Here is a 17684-nt window from a genome sequence, read left to right as displayed (position 1 = left end):
CTTCCATACTGTTAACATGGTCTTCAAGGCCCTGCAGGGTCCGGCCTCATCTCACACTGCTCTTCTCTCAGTCTTTCTCTCTGTGCTTCTGAAACTCAATCCCTCATAATCCCCACCCTCCCTCTGTCCACAGAACCTTTGCACATGCCGTTACCTCTATCTGCAGTTCTCCTTTTCGTCCCGTCACGTCACCCCCCTTGCCTAATTAATTCTCTCTCTCTCTCTCTCTCTCTCTCTCTCTCTCTCACACACACACACACACACACACACACACACACACCTCTTTCTTTAGAGCTATAATCATTTCCTTAGCAGCACTCTTGCCTCAGCTTTTAATTAAATGCCACTCAGCATGACTATTTGTCTGTTTGGGTTCACTGTATTCCCAGCACCTAATAGCCTCAGTATATATAGACAAATAGATGAATGGTAAGGAGACCATGAAGATGCTTTGTGCTACGATAGAGGTGAGCACAGGATTTGTGGAAAGATCTCATCAGGGTGTTATCTCTGGCAGCTTCATGCTCTGGATCATCTCCTGACACTTTTTGCTACAATTTCATCCATCTGGAATACAATATCTTCAGTTTTAGAAGATCCTGTGGTTAAAGTTGCTCTCTACTTTCCCTAATCCATTCTGTAACCTATTTGCTTATATCCAATTCTCCTCTTCCACTGCCATCTATTATTATTATTACCATTACTGCATCTATTATTACTATTATTGTTATTAACATAATATCCACCCTTACACTTCTGACTCGCCATTTTCAGTTAAGTCTTTTTATCCTGTAGAATCTCTGACTTCCCTTCTTAGGTTCTTCACCATCACAACAAAGCAAAAGAGGGTCACAGAGTCTCAGTATTAAAGACTCGGGGGAACCTTGAAGTATCTAGCCCAATGGTACTCCAATTTCAATGTGCATAAAAGTTCAAATAAGGGCTGATTAAAATAGAGTCATAGGTCTCAAATCTTGAGGTTTTGATTCTGGAAGTCTGGGGAAAGGCTCAAGAATTTGTGCCCCGTTGATCTGGACCAAGGCAGTTCTCAGACCTCATTTGGACAAGCACTATACAGCTCACTGATGTCCGTAGAGGCCCCTCCAGGGCCACCACAGAGGATGAGAGAGCAGCCAAGAACACATCTGGACCCCCACCAAGTTTCATCCTGAGCAGCAACACTTATATCTGTTCTGTATGTTGAGCTTCCATATGAGATTTCATTTGAAAGGGCTCTGCTTATTGGCAAGGGTTTGAAAATGACTGGTATCCAACCCTCTTGTTTTAAGCTGAGAAAACCGAAGTCCATGGTTCTTAGTCACACAGCCAATTAGTGACAGAGCCGGGACCAGACTTCAGCCTCCTGACACCAGGCTGGTGGGCTTTTCCCAACATCCTCCTACCTCATGGGGTGGAAAAGACAATGCAGGTTCCAACAGTCCTATATGAGCAGTCTATATATGAGGATGGCAGTCATGGACCACACTTTACCAGAGCACATAGCTGGGGAGATGGGAAAGAGATAGGGAGAGAATGAATGTATTCCAGATCATTTCTCTGTATTTTTCATCTAGCATGTTCTTAGCTTCCTTCTACTTATAATATGAAGAGCTAGCCATCATTTATAGCCTGGATCCTTCCCTAATCCTCCTCTGATCTCCCCTCTCTCACACCCCATCATTCAATTAGCTCTTCAGTGGCTGATCTTTGCTGGGGGGCAATTCTTCCATGAGTTATTCTGAGACAATAAAAGCCCTGCTACTGGCCTTCCAACTTGTGTTAGGGTCCTCCCACATGTGTGTGTGTGCTCCCACAGCATCTCAGGTTTCCCTTTCTCATGGCACTTATTCCTGTTAAATAGTCTGTTTATTTGTCCATCTCTTCCCCTAAACTCCAGGCTCCTTGAGGGAAGGAACATGGGTCTCAGCAATCCCTATATCCCCAGTATCTAGCATAGTGGCTGGTACAGAGGAGTGTCACATAAGTGTGGCTTGAATGATAGGTGGATGAGTGGTTAACATGAAATCCTGCCACTACTCTGCCCCTGTTGAATTCTACTTCATGTCCCTGATGCAATCTTAACAGGTGTGGTTGACACACAGAGCAAATTAAATGATCTGAATAAAATTCATCCCTTGTTGCCAACATAGCCCCTTCTATCTTACTGATGTTCCTGTGTTCTCCTCCACGAAGCCCTCTCTAAACTTAATTCCATTTCTCAATACTTTGCTTTTCTTCTTCCCCCTTCAAACTCTCTCATACTGGCCTTAACATAGGACATCAGTCAAACTTAAAATCCAATAAGTACTTATTTTGAATGAATGCTCACTCCTTTTCTAAAACTTATAGAAAGCAAACTTTATTGCACCTATATTCTCCTTTTAAAAATGCTATCAACTTTTATTTTTTTAATCTTTATTGTTGAAAGTATTACATATGTCCCCTTTATTCCCCTAGTCCACTCCCACCCTCCAACCCAGGCCTTCACCATCCTATTGTCTGTGTCCATGGGTTATGCATATATGCATACAAGTTCTTTGGTTGATCTCTTCCCACCCACCCACCGCACCATCTTCAAAATCTATTCTTTCTCCATCATTAGGGTTCATTTGCTTCCTTCTGCAATGTTTAGCATCACAATCCAAGTTACACTTTTCCTTCCTTCCTTATCTCTGGTAACTGGTCGACAATGCCACTGACAGAGTTCTCTTTCCAGGTGTTGCTGACAATATCACTCTTATAGCCCCCAGATTTCCCAGGTGCTTTGAGTCTTTGGATATAATTTAGAGATCATTACTCTTACTTTCTATGCTCTCTGCCCCTCTTTGTTTTTCTTCTTGTATCACTGCACATCTAATTCTTGCCAAAAGTCAACAAGCAGAAATAATTTTTTTTTAATTCTTGGCATGAAATAAGAAAATAGATCTTAGTTTTTGAGAATACTACTCAAGTTGAAAGGTGGTTTAGTGTTTGCCTGAGTTACAGCTTCAAGGCATCATTTCCAACCAGGTTCCCAAATCCTACTGAATTTTTTTCTGCCACCTGGCATTGGTTTGTCTACAGAGCCTGTATATTGATAAGAATTTTCAAAAGCTGCACATTCCTAATGAGATTAGTCATTTTGCTCACTCGCCTTACTTGTTAGTAAAAACAATAAAATGCTGAGAGTATTGTGACAATTCTACAGATAAGCTTATTGAATACCATATATGTATGGCTGCATTATATTTGAGGCAGAAATTGTGCCTAATTTAATTTTGCATCCCCAGCATATAGCATCCTGCCTGACACACAGTAGGCATTTCATAAATGTCTATTGAGTAAAAAAAAAATGAACAAATGAGCAAACAGAACCTCTCAACTAAAAGCTAAAAACAAGAGAGCATTCATTTCCAAGGTCTGCTGTAACAGATTACCACAAACTAGATGGTTAAAACAGCAAAAGCTTATTCTCTCTCAGTTCTAGAGGCTTAAAGTCCAAAATCCAGGCGTCATCAGGGTGGCACTCACTTTGGAGTCTCCAGAGGAAGATCTGATCCATGCCTCACACCCCAACTCTGGTAGCCTCATGCATTCCATGACTTGGACTATTTAACTCCCATCTCTGCCTCCATCTTCACATTACCTGCTTTGCTATGTGTCTTCTTTCCTTCTCTTCTCTTCTCTTGTATTCACACTTTCGATAGATTACAAGGATGAGCTCATCTCAAGATCCTTAACTTAATTATATATGCCAAGACCCTTTCTCCGAAGAAAATTATATGCAAGGCCCCAGTGGACATATTTCTTGAGGGGCCACCATTCAAACCATGACAATAATTTATAGTAAAATAATTATTTTTTAAATGAATATTGTGTGAAAGAGTTGAAAGGATAAAAAAAGAGAGAGAAGAAAGTAAAGATTGGGGAGGAACGGGATCAATAAAATGCCTTCACAAGTTCATTGTAGTTTACTCCAAGCGGGGTACTGGAACCAACAGTAACTTCTATATTTTCTTTATACTCTTTTAAGTTTTCTTAATTTCCTACTACAGCAAACAGATAATATACCAATCTAAAATGCATGGAAAAAATTAACTTATTGATACTATCTCAGAATATTTAAAGCAAAATGTTTCTGTAGCAGAAATGTGTAAGTGGTTAATCAACAATAAGTAGTTAATCAACAAATGCTGTTAAAACATTTGTTTGGTTTGGTATTGACAACATGTGGGCTCTGATTAAAACCAAATTTACTCACTATAATATTATAATCTCCTTTAGCTTTCAGATTTTAAGATCTTAAGAGGGCTTTACATTATTAACTCCTAAAGCCTTTGTGGTTTAGGTTTGGGTTTGTTTTTTCAAAGGAAATTCTAGATCTCCTCCCTATGACAATGGAGAAGAGATACAGAAATCTATTTTTTTTTAAGTAGAGAGAATCAAGTTTTAAATATTACCTAGAATGTGGTGTATTTTAAGCTTTCATTGTCATGCAAGATAAGTGGGTCCTCGTTACAGAAGAATCTGCTATTTTAGTGAGCAGCTGTGATGGGTTTGAGTTCGGAGCCAAGGATGAACCAAAGTACTTTGAGTAATAAAAGGGAGATAAATATGAGGGGCCCCAAATACTGAGAGAATGAGATTGGAGCCAACTACACTGAGCACTGAATGGGGAAGAGATTACACAAGGCCAGCTGCTGAAAGAACTTTGAGAAAGAAAAATGTTAAAATGGGATTTCACATTGTTTGCTATGAAGTATGTGATATAAAACCCCTCATATATGACCCCCACAAAATCTTCATTCAACTCTACCTTGCTCTCTAATGCTTTTTTTGGGGGGCGGGGGGGGAATACCTGAGGGAGCTTTAAGAGGAGAAAAAGAGAGAAGCTAACATCTGGATTATATAAATTTTAAAAAGAAATCAGGAGACTCCACTGAAAAGCCCATGTACAGAGTTTTGAAAGTGTTATAATTTCCTGTTATTTCAAGATGTACCTCATTTGGGGAAATAGTCACCATTTGGAAATTTAACACAAAAATGTATTTATGCATTATAATAATTGATTACAATAGAAAATCATTTATAAGAACCTTAACAGTGCCATGGCTCACATACAGAAACCAGCACATTGGCAAATGGACAGTTCCATCTGCAAAACTGACATGCAGAAACTGCCCAAGAAATGATCAATCCAAGACTGAAGAAACTGAAATTAATTTATTGAGGGTGAAACTATTTTTGAAACATATTTTCTGTGAGTTAGCAGCATGAGCTAAAAATTAAATTAATTTTTAAACAACTTCCCCTGGAAAAAAAGCATTGAGATTACTCCCATTAGCTTGCTTTTGAACTCACTGTCATTTAAACCCATAATAGTATGTTTTATTAACATTTTTTGAAAGAAGAATCAAGTTTTTTGCCTCAATTTTCCTTTCAAATAGGCAGTCTCTTCATATAACCCTAAATAGCTGTCCCCTAGTCCCAGTGGTACCATCATCCTATATAATAAAAGCCTAATATGCTAAGTGTCCAGTTGGCCATTCAACCAATCAAAGTGTAATATGTTAATGATATGCTAAGGCTGCTCAACTGCTCGCTATGACATGCACTGACCACCAGGGGTCAGATGCTCAGTCTGGTACGTTAGCTTGCTGCTGGGGTCCAGCCGATTGGGACTGAGCAAGACGGGCTGGACATGCCCTGGAGCCCTCCTGTGGTCCCTCCCCTGCTGGCCAACCTCCTGCATCCCACCCCGGCCCCGATCGTGCACTGGTGGGGTCCTTCGGCCTGGCCTGTGCCCTCTCACAATCCAGGACCCCTCGGAAGATGTCGGAGAGCTGGTTTCGGCCCAATCCCACAGGCCAGGCAGCGGGACCCCACTGGTGCATGGATTCGTGCACTGGACCTCTAATAACATATAAATGATCTGGGTGGGCTGGAGATAAAAAAATTTTAAATCTCAGAAAGTTGGGGTTCTGCCATGTGTTTAACCACAGAAGCCTCCACTCCAATTGCAAGCCAACAAAGCCTTGATGAAGACAAGGTAACTCAATGAAGGGTTCATCAGTTCTCCCAACAGAATCCCAAAACCTCAAGCATTCCCACTCCCTCACTTACAAGAAGCACACAGACTCACCAACTATGTGTCAGCTTGAAGTATTTTTTGTTGCAGGTGCCCAAGGAGAAAGAGGAGGAGCATATTTAATAATAATCCACTCTTACCCATGACTGACATTTTGGATCAAATCCAACAGAGGGCAATGCCATACATAAATTTCTCTCTCTCTTGGGTAAGTTACTTCCAATAATTCAGCAGCAAATGATAGATCTTTTGACCATCAGTCTACATGCCTCTAATCTGGCAGGACAAAGAAGACAGAAAGAGTTCCATCACAGCCTCCTGAAGGATCTGCTGGTCACGCTGCCCAGTCACTGCCCTAATGTATTCAGGAACTCTGCAGACCGCAACTGGTGTACATACTTTACACATGAGTGCTATGTAGCTAGTAACCATAATACAAAACTTATATTCAACTGTCTCAAATTATTGATGTTTGGGGATTTGCATATGTCACTAATATATTTTTTAAAACAGAAAATTTGGGGGGTTTCTTCCATGATTAAGAAAAAATAACTTTGGCCTGGCCGGCGTAGCTCAGTAGTTGAGCGGAACCTATGAACCAGGAGGTCATGGTTAGATTCCCTGCCAGGGCATATGCCTGGATTGCTGGCTTGATCCCCAGTGTGGGGCGTGCAGGAGGTAGCCAATGATTCTCTCTCATCATTGATGTTTCTATCTCTCTCTCTCCCTCTCTAAAATCAATAAAAAAATATATTTTAAAAAAAAAGAAAATATAAACTTGGAAGTCTGAGAGCCACCCATCCAGGAACCCTCATGTTTGATGAAACTGAACCCTCCCAAGGTTTAATCACTATGCCCAACCTGGTCCTGCTCACACTTAAACCCTAGATTCTCTGATATTCAGTGGACTGAGAAATAATGCTTCAAGTTCTAATTACTTCATATAGGAAATAATGGGTACAATGTAATCTTCCTAGGTGAGTTTATAAATATGTCCCAAAAACCCAGATTTGATCTATCAATTCAGAAAGATCAAAAAACAATATTTTAAATAAAAACAGATGAAATATCAAACGATAAGGAAGTACTCATTTGAATTATGAGACATGCATTTAATGGAATGTTATGCAGCCTTTAAGCATTATAGAATCATTCCTTTGTAAAGAGAGTTATAATATGTAAAACTATGCTTACCATTTTAAAAATTAATGGAATTTCTTTTTTTAGATGCTTTTAATATTAGAGAGATATAAACACAGAGATATAGATATGGGTAAAGAGATGGCTGCCATTAGAGGCTGTTAATTCTGCATGTTAGAATCATCTTGGAAACTTTATAAAAACACCAGAGCCTCACCTCTAAGACCCTCATTTAATTGCTGTGAGTTGGGTTGGGGCTTGGGGCACGGATATAATATGCAGCCCAGGTTGAGGAGATCGGGTTAGATGACCTCTGCCACAACTTCCAGACGCCCTCTCATAGCCCCTCACCTGCCCAGCTGCTCCCACGGTGGCCAAGGATGCTAGCATGACTTGAGGAAACCTCCTCTTATGAAACATTGAGTATCTATTGATAGTCACAGGTTCAGTCAGCAGATATATGTTGTTTTGCCTAAGGCAAGAACATGCACCTCCTACTTAGCAGTCATATTAATTTTTACTGTATGGAATCATGCCACTCCTATTTAGTTTTTTTTTAACCCTCACCCAAAATATGTTTTTATTGAGGAGAGAGAGAGAGAGAGAGAGAGAGAGAGAGAGAGAGAAAGAGAGAGAGAGAGAGAGAGAGAGAAAAAAAAACATCAATGTGAGATATTGCCTCCCATAGGCCCCCCACCTGGAATTGTACCTGTAACCTTTTGGTGTACAGGACAATGCTCCAACCAATTCTGCCACCTGGCCAGGGCACTCCTACTTAGTTTTAAAACTAAAGTCACCAAAAGATTATATTCAAATCAAATACAAAACCTATTTTTTAAGTACTTTCATGTATTATAAGATTGCAGATGCAGAAAACTGGTCCTGATTTAAAAGGAATATGAGTAACAAAACTAAAATTGAAAAAGAAGGTTATAAAGGAAGGGTTTTATTTCTCTAGTTATTTTGTGGCTTACGTTTACAATGTCCAGCATCACCGCTTGCACAGTGCTAAAAATGATGAGTAAAATAAAAAAATAAATAAATAAATAAAAATGATGAGTAAACAAAGCCCTTCAAATATAAAACACTAGTAAATAGATATGATCAGACCACAAAGTTCATACTTACACATTGCTTTATGAATGGGTAGAAGCCTAATTTGGATTCTTACTTGCCATGGAACCCTGAACAAGTCACTCCCTTTCTAGGTTTTAATCACTTTATTTCTAAAATGAGGCACTATTACCCACACCTTGGGTTTTATAAGAGTTATGTGTGAAAGTACTATAGCCCATGCATGGTAGTTGCTCAATACATATGTATTGAATCTAAACATAGCTACCCACCTTCCTCGCTTCTGAGCACAGAAAGAGGGAGACCAGAAGGAAAATTAATTGCCAAAGTCACACAGCGATCACTTACATAGACCCAGGTTCCCTGCAAAGTGCTTTCATTATACCCCTTCCCCTCAGGAATCTCCCCCCATGCTTCTTCTCCCTCCAGGAGAAGCTGATGATTGCTCCTGCCCTGATGAACCCCAAGTCCAAGACCTTCCAACAGGAGCACACAGGGAAGCCACAAGTACCTGCTGGTGCCCACCCCAGTATAACACTCACTTCCGGAAATACCTGGACTCCCTGATTCCCTCCAGGCTTTTTATTTTATCCCTGGATTATAACCCACAGGTGCCAAGGGTAGACCCAAAAGCACTTTCCTGATATTTTCCACTAGCATTGCCATGGGGTTAAGTGTGCATTAACTACTATCTTAGATCAAGTTCACAAGAAGCAGAACCTGAGATACGGATGCACATGCAAGTGGCTCATAGGAAAGTATTTCTGGGATAAACTGGTCAGAGAAATGAGAAGCAACACAAGGAAGGGAAGAAGCCACGCAAGGGTGTGATTGCAGGCAAAGTCCCATCCTCAGCCTGGTCTCCAGAGGAGCTCAGGGGTGCAAATTATGCCTCACAGCTTGTTCAATTTGAGGCAGGGGTGCTGCTCTTTCTTACTCCCACACCAATCAATCATTGGCTCCAGCAGCCCAAGGGTAGTGCTTTGAAGAAAGTGGCAGGCACAAGCCCTAAGAAGCAATGCACATAGGGAGTGAGCACAGGAAGATAGTGATGGTCTGATCAGAGACCAAGAGCATCCTCAACTACAACCAGCTCCAAGGAGGACAAACCTCCCTGGGCTATCTCAGACCTAAGCCCATTTGATGGCTCCAACTTCTCAAAACCAAAAAGTGAAAAGCCAATCTCCAGAGCCCACGTACATTCTGCAAAGACCACCATCCCAGCCACAGGAGTTGGCTAGTGATGGGACTCAACAAAATTTGACAGATCAAGCTCTTCTGGTAAATTCCCTCTCAGCAAGGACACTTGTTGCTGCTCAGTTTGAAAATTTAACAGACACTGTGTTAGGCTCAAGGGACACAGACCTGATCAAGAAAGATGCCCTCAAGGAACTCACAGTAATAGGTAATCTTACACACGGAAAATCTTGCCTGATTTTAACTGAATCCTAAAGAATACTCCATTCTCAATGATATGTGCTTCTCCCTTCAACTCTACAACATCAGCAATAGTACTTTTTAAAAATGTCACACCATATTGAATTACAAAGAGATACTACCTCATCAGGACTCAACAAAAAGCTAAATGAAACCACAAGAAAGCAACACTAATGCTACTTCTAATAATAATGACAATGTTAGCTAGCATGTGTGGGAGACATTTGGTCATCAAGTTCCTGAATATTTAAGTTACTGGATTAACCTATGGCCCCTAAGTAGAGCCTTCAATATCTATCACTGCCCATATAATAACACAAATTTAACTGGTAATTTGAGAGACATTAAAAGATATAATCAGGCCTTTAGTTCAAATTCATTATGCAACTGTACATATTTTAACACACTTTATAAGAGATGATACATCAAGATAATAAGACTGATCATCAGATGTTCCCAGAAAATTAGCCAAATCATATTAATGTCAGTCTAATAAATAGCAAGTCAGAACTGCAGGACTTGAGAAAATCAAGATATGCAAGAGTACAGCTCAAAGCCACACACCACATTAGTTTATGAAAGTTACTACCTCTGAAGAACTTGCTTAGAACACAGAATTATTCAGGGTCAGGACTAAACTCATACCAAAAGTCTGAGTATAAAACCCATGCTTTTAAACACCATACTACAGTGGCAACAATTCAAAACCTGCTAACTTGGAATTGAACCACGAGGTTCCCAGCATCTTTATGGCTTATCCATGTCACACCAAGATCACACTTTGAGAGTCTCTATCTCTATAACTAAGGGTTTAAATTAAGATCATATTTCTTTACCATGTATTTAACATCATTTTCTAAAATAATCCAACACAGAAAAACTATATATATTCATTACATAATTAGTGATTGGTCAAAATTTAGTAATGAAAAGAGATTAATTAGTTCAATTCTATCAGTTATTGTCTAGGCGACCTAGCCCCTCTCAATAGCTTCAATTTCTTGAAATTTTTTGTTTCATGTGATTCATTTGTTTACAATACTTCCTTTAAAAATTATACTCTTCAAAGCATCCAAATGATTCAAAATCATGGGAAGATGCCCAGCCAGTGTTGCTCAGTGGTTGAGCATCGAACTATGAACCAGAAGGTCATGGTTTGATTCCCAGTCAGGGCACATGCCCGGGTTGCTGGCTCGATCCCCCGTGTGGTGTGCAGGAGGCAGCCAATCAATGATTCTCTCTCATCATTGATGTTTCTATCTTTCTCTCCCTCTCCCTTCCTCTCTGAAATCAATAAAAAAAATATATTTTTTAAAAATCATGGGAAGATGATGATGACCACCAGACTGAAGTACTTGCCACAAATTTACTTTTCCATCTGTTTTTATTAGCCAAAACAGGACAAAGAGATAAAGTGTAAGAAACAGTGGAATGAAGATTTACTTTTTGCTCAGTTTTCTGGAGCTGTTTTTTCTGTTGTTTGTAAATACATGTTTTAAAGCATTTCAAATTCAAGAACCATTCCCATAAAGATTTCTTTATTGATGGAGGAATTTAAAGGCAATGGAAACATCTGTGTTATGGTGAATAATTCATTCTAAAATCAATTAATGAGTGAATACAAAATTCTTATCACTGCCATTTGAAACAGTAATGTGTCAAAGTCTCTCTTGCAGTACTCCTCAGAAATTACCAAATTAAATATGCAAGTACTTATGAAACATCTTCTACATACAAGACATCACATGTGTGCCAATTCGAAATAGTGTTGGATCTAGAAATAGAAAGTGACAATGATATGTCTGTGCTCCACAAAAGAAACTCCAAAGGGATTTGAAGTAGAAGCTGAGCGTCCAGCACAAGCATTTATTGAGCATGAAAAAGAACCATGAACACAAAATGGACTTACATTGCAATTTTTAATAAAGGGGGAAAGACATATATATTTAATTAAAAGAGAAAGCTACCCATTGTCAAGACCCATCTTGTGGTGCCAGAAATCTTAAAGATAAAGCAAAGATTGTATTTCTTACTTGCTGTCGATGAGCACTTCAGATTGCCGATTATTCACTTGCTTATCACTCTTGTAGCGAAACTAAAAATCAAAGTATTTGTGAAAAAACATATTAAATCATACTTTGTCAGCACAAATAAGGACACTGAAAGTACTCTCAGCTCATTTGAACGCTATCAACATCTGCCCAAAATGAGCACAGCTTATGGTTACCATGGGCCCAGCTCCACGTGTTCTAAATCTGAATCAAGACCCTCCTCACTAAACCTTATTCAGCGGAACAAGTCTAACCACATGCTCTTCCAATTTCCACACATTTTTAGTTGTTTCTAAGAAGACAATATGCCACAGAGCTCCAGAGAAAACCATACATTAATTTTGATGTCTTCAACAGGGAACGGGGACTTCCATTTCTCTTACGTATGTGCTCAATGCTTTATTGGAACATCATTTATTCTGTTTTATGGATTTCTTTGAAGCCAAGAAATTACTTGTAACAACATGTACTTTTATTCTCTAGAAATTATAATTGTTAACACTGAACTTATTAAATACTGAGCACTCTTTTAAAATCAAAATATAATACTGAACCACATTTGGTGTGGATTTGTGTTTTTATGCCCAAATGATCCTATTTCTTATTGTGTATTCCAATAATGTAAATATCTTATATTGTTTAGAAGAATCCATATATTATGAGCCCTCTACTAAACTCATAAATTAGCAGTCATTCCGATAAGACTTTCTATGTGAACTGCCAAGACTAGACAGTAATAAGCTACAATATAAGGTGTTGTTTCAAACCCATTAGCCTAAATGCACAGATGTACAAGGGGGAGTATCAGGAAACATGAAACTGATTTCATAGATCATAATCATGAGAATTAGTGCTTTTGCCTTTTAAAAATATTCAAAATATTACATCAATATCACAATATACAAAATGCTTCAACCAGCCCTTCCCTTTTTCAACATCCTTCCTAAACCCATCCCAGTCTTTCCTTTACGCTGTGCCCAGGGCATACAATTACACTGATTGCTGGGTATAAGTTAATGGGTATTACCAGGAGGAATAAGATATTTGTCATTTGTTAACATGGAAAGAGTTGATAATAGTGGTAGAAGAGTAAATTGCCAGTCCATCATTGACATGCAATCTTCTCCCCGCCAATAAAGCAATAGAAATGGAAATAGGTCTTTTGTCTAAGTACATAAATTGACATGGGGGCTGGATAATTTGTTTGCTCTTCCAAATCTACACCCATCCTTCTCCACTCTGCCCTGTGCCAGAGGAAGCTGACCTACATGGTCCTTGCCCTCTGGCTTCTGGTTGGGTTTGGCCAGTAGGTGACACTGGCAGAGAGCAGAGTGCCAGAGGAAAGTGAAATTCCCTGGCTTCCTTCAAGCTGGGTTAACAGTGGCTGCTTCCTCTCTGTAGGTAGCCCCAACTGCTGCAAGCAGCCCTCAACTACAGCCTCAAGTTTGATACTTGCTTCCTTCCTTTGCCTCTTCAAGTGAGAGGTAGTTTGGCCACCCATGTTGCTATCCCATGCGCTTTTCCTTGCCCACACTCTTTGTAAATGGTCTCCTCATTATTAATCTTAGTCCAATCTTCCCCCATTTCAGAGTGACATCTGTTTCCTGCCAAGATCCTGATTCATAAAGCTATCCAATTCATTGAACCAGCCCACATTATCACAAAATAAAGGCATATTCAAGCATTAACTGCAGTAGAAGACTAAAGAGATTAGGTATTTAGTCACATCTATATCTAACCTGAAAACTGTCCCCTAAGTTGACTAGCTGGGCATCACAGAAAAATACCAATCAGTTCACGCCCTGAACCCTGAGCAGCCCACTCTCTGGGCCTTAAGATGGGGCCACTCTCACTTCTGTCCAGGCTTTGCCAAGGGCATCTTGGTATTAGAACATACGGAGTTTGAAAAGACTAGAAATAGTCATCTCAGACTGGCTCGTCTTGACAATTTCTATCTTAGCAATCGATGTGAAGGCTCAGAGGAGAACTGTCCAGGACAGAAAGGGAGCAGAGAACAAGCATTCATTGTGTACACCCTGTAAGACAGGCTCTGTACCAAGTACTTTATATACAGCATCTTGTTTTGTCCTTCTTACAGTGCTGATGTCATTGGCCACATTATTCAGGCAAGGAAAGAAGTGGTTTGCATCATGTTACACTGCTAGAACATGGTATGGTAAGGTGTCTTTCTCCAAAATGTCTTTCTTTCTGCTCTACCATTTTACTCTCCTATGAAGTATGTCTATATGAATAAGACCTTTAAAGCCAATTTGTGGGAACTCATGTACCTAAATGAGTTCTATTCCTGAAAGATCATATAATGTGGGGAAGTTAGACATTTATTGCAAAGATGTCATTATTCAAATCATTGCTGATTCTATGACTTGTATTAATCATCAACTAGCAAGAGAGTTTTTATATCATATTGACCAAAAGAGCTTAATTTAAAAATTCCAAATGGGTCTCTTTTTTCTACTTCTGAGAGGTCACAATTGAAATTGAGACATCAGTTTAGCTTATATGCATGCATACAAGTCCTTTGGTTGATTTCTTCCCCTTGCCCCCTTCCTCCCCTACTTTCCCTCTGGGGATTAATAGTCTGTCAAAAGCAAATACTCACATAATCATCTGTAGCATCTTTGACAGCTGTCATAGTTATCACCAGGACCAAAGGCACAATGGTGGTAAACCAGGTCAAAGAGGAAATTTCTGGAATCAGCTGAAACAAACATTTCAAACAGTTTAGGGCTTTCAAATTTAGTAAGTGTATCTTCCAAATGTTGTCACTTAATTTTCTAAGACTTGCCAAAGATTAATGGGATTATATTCCAGTTATTTATATACATATAGAATGACTTTCTGTTTGTATTCGGTCATAAGGTACATAGAATAAACATATCATTGAACCACTTTTCAGACTTCCTGATAAAACATATAATTTTTATAGCAAGTTAAAAAGTAAGCTTCGTGAAATCTTTCACAGATGATGATCTTTTCCCAGATAAGCCCTGGCCAGTTTGGCTCAGTGGATAGAGGTTGGCCTGCCTGCGGACCAAAAGGTCCCAGGTTCGATTCCAGTCAAGGGCTTGTACCTTGGTTGCAGGCTCCTCCCTGGCCCAGGCCCTGGTCGGGGCTCATGTGGGAGGCAACCAATAGATGTGTTTCACTCACATCAATATTTCTCTGTCTTTCCCTCTCTCTCCCACTCTCTCTAAAAATCAATGGAAAAATATATATATTTTTAAAAATAAATATCACCTGTCTTTTATCAGTTACTCATTTCAACTTTTTACAATTTTACCAACTCCTCACCAATTCCCAAAAAAGAAATTCTTTGAGCATCTACCTTGAGCCGGACACTGTACCAAGTACTTTCCGTATATTATGTCATTTAATCCTGAGAGAAGTCCATTGAGTTAGACTCTGTATCAAGTTGTTTTATACAAACCCAAGGGTTTGTATTCCATGTAACTAGCACCTCAGTGAATGCGCTGTGAATGGTGTCCCAGAGCCAGGAAAAGCCGCAGCCTTGGTTATCATTTTTCCATTGTATAAATAACTATCTGAGAGGTCAAGCAACTGGGCCAAGAACATACACTGTTAAAATTTGAACCTTGGTCTATTGACTCCAAAGCCTTGTGCCTGTACCTCCACCTGCAAGAGACACCATGACAACTGGCATGTTCTCTAGGTGGTTTTCAAGGGGGGGGTCCATTTGGAGCTGTTTCAGGGCTCTCAGGCGGGGAAGGGTTGGGTGGAAATGGTCAGTGTATGGAGATCAGGCCCCATTAAAACAACTCTAAACTTAATCAATTTTATATAATAGCTTCCACATAAAATTAAAAAACAAACAAACCTCAAAAGACTTTGAGGTACCAAGAAAAACACTGGGCTGGATGGCAGAAAAGCTGGATTCTAGACCTAGTTCTATCATTAACTTGTAAAAGCTTTATACTGCATCTAATGTCTCTAGGTCTAATTTCTTCATCAATAAAAGAAAGGAGGTTGGATTAAACTCTCCCAAAGGCCCCTTCTGGATATAAAATTTTGTGAACAAAAGTCTTTGACCATAAATAAGAAATCCATTGGAGAAATGAGCTCAAAATTCTGTAATGGTACAAAGGATTATATGAAGAAACCAAAAGCAAATTCACAGGGGGAGGGAGAAGAAAGAAAGAAATCTAGGATTCTAGTCTCTTCAATAAATTGTAAGATGAACATTCATCGTTTGTGGGTTGTTGTTGTTTTTTCTGTTTAACATCCAGTTCTTTCAACTAACCCTTATTTTCTTAGGGAACTACCCAACCCCTTCTACTTTCAGTTCATGTAATTTTGGTGCACTAATTCCACCTGACTCTAGTTTTTGGCATGTGATCAAGGTCAAGACAATCACTGCATCAAATTCCCGGTGTGGCTCAGTGATCCATGAACCGGGAGCTCACAGTTCGATTCCTGGTCTAATACTTTCAATAATAAAGATAAAATTTTAAAACACATATTAGAAAAATTCTTGAGCCACAGTGATTGGTTTATGGATAGAGGTGTAACTCAACATGGGCCAATCTCTCATATTGGAGTTGAAGCTGGGAAAATAAAAGTTTAAAGCTTTCAGCATCTACCAGGTACAGAAAGCCTGTCAGAGAATAGGCCAACATGAAGGAAAACAGAGAAAAGCAACATCACAATTTGTTGAAATAGTTTGGCCATAAATCCAGTAATACATGAAATGACATATATTCATAAATATATTCCCTTTTTGCTTAAAAGAATATAAGTTTTTGCCACTTATAATCAAAAGATTCTTAATACAAATAATTATTCAACTAAAGAAAAAATAGTACTCAAACTATTCATCTAGACTGCACACATCTAATCTATCTTCTTACCTCCTATAATTAACACAGATTCCAACACATTCGGAATCTACTAGTTTAGTGTGATTAAATTACTCTGAAATAAATACTAAGTAAATAACTGGTTGATGTGCGCTGTATTATATATGTAGTCTTTGATCTATGCCTTTTTCTTTCAAATGGGAGGAAAAATTTTAGTCAAATGGGAGAAAAAAGCAATGTTTATAACTACCAATTAACCACTCAAACTATTTTGAAAAATCATTCTAGAGTGAAATAACATATATCATACAGCATTTATTTTAAAATATAAGCAAAATATGTCAGTGTTCTTAGATGCAAGTGAATTTGCCATATTAAGTTCCACAAACTACCACTATGCTAGACTCATTGTCTTCACTCTGGCAATACCCATACTGCTGACATGAAAGGGAGATAAAGAAAGGGGAGAGGCCGTGAACAATAATCATTAGGCTCTGGTTTGGTTCAAGTGAAGTGCAAGACTGCATTTTAAAATTACCTCAGTGTTTAAAATGATGAATGTGCTAGTTTTTATCCATTCCTAGACCTCCCACATTTGTGAAGAGAAACAGCAATAATAACATAATAACATTAAAAATCTCATAAGGATGGTTTCACTAATCATGAACTTTTAACTAAGTGAAGTAACTTACTTTTTCAAATTATATGAATACATTTAACAAAGAGATCATGAAGAAATACAACATAAACATTACCTGTAAAATCAGAAGAAAAAGGAAATAGGCATTTGCCACTCTTTGGAACTGTTCAAATAAATTAATTGGCAAAAAGGTGAGAATGTTGTACTTGGATGTGTGGATACGATTATCCTGGAAAAGAAATAGCATCATGTTACTTTTGAGCAAAGCCTGTTCATTATCAGAAATAGCTCTAAAACTTACAAGGATGAGAATGAGTTATACCATAGCAAGAAATATAAGCCAGTTATCTAGGAAATTTTAAACTCTGTGTGGCCCAAGGCCTTCATTTTTTTCTAAGATGACATGCTCCTGAAACTAGGTGAAATTACTGTTCAATGCC

At 38.8% G+C, this 17684-nt stretch overlaps 1 protein-coding gene across 9 annotated transcripts in view; it reads right to left on the bottom strand.

The window, feature by feature from the left end:
• The window catches only part of ATP8B4 (ATPase, class I, type 8B, member 4), a 227820-nt gene that overhangs the window by 146590 nt on the left and 63546 nt on the right, over nt 1–17684 (bottom strand). For all 9 annotated transcript variants that reach the window (XM_014537818.1, XM_014537819.1, XM_014537816.1 and 6 more), the window contains 3 exons: nt 17360–17473; nt 14390–14488; nt 11752–11813 (listed from right to left, as the gene is read on the bottom strand). In XM_014537818.1, the coding sequence (XP_014393304.1) occupies nt 11752–11813; nt 14390–14488; nt 17360–17473 (275 nt within the window). The remainder of the gene's footprint in view (nt 1–11751; nt 11814–14389; nt 14489–17359; nt 17474–17684) is intronic.

Source organism: Myotis brandtii, unplaced genomic scaffold (genome assembly GCF_000412655.1).
Source record: "Myotis brandtii unplaced genomic scaffold, ASM41265v1 scaffold182, whole genome shotgun sequence".
Lineage (NCBI taxonomy): Eukaryota > Metazoa > Chordata > Mammalia > Chiroptera > Vespertilionidae > Myotis > Myotis brandtii.
Note: the sequence above shows the minus strand (reverse complement) of the source record. Positions and strands in the feature narration are given on the sequence as shown.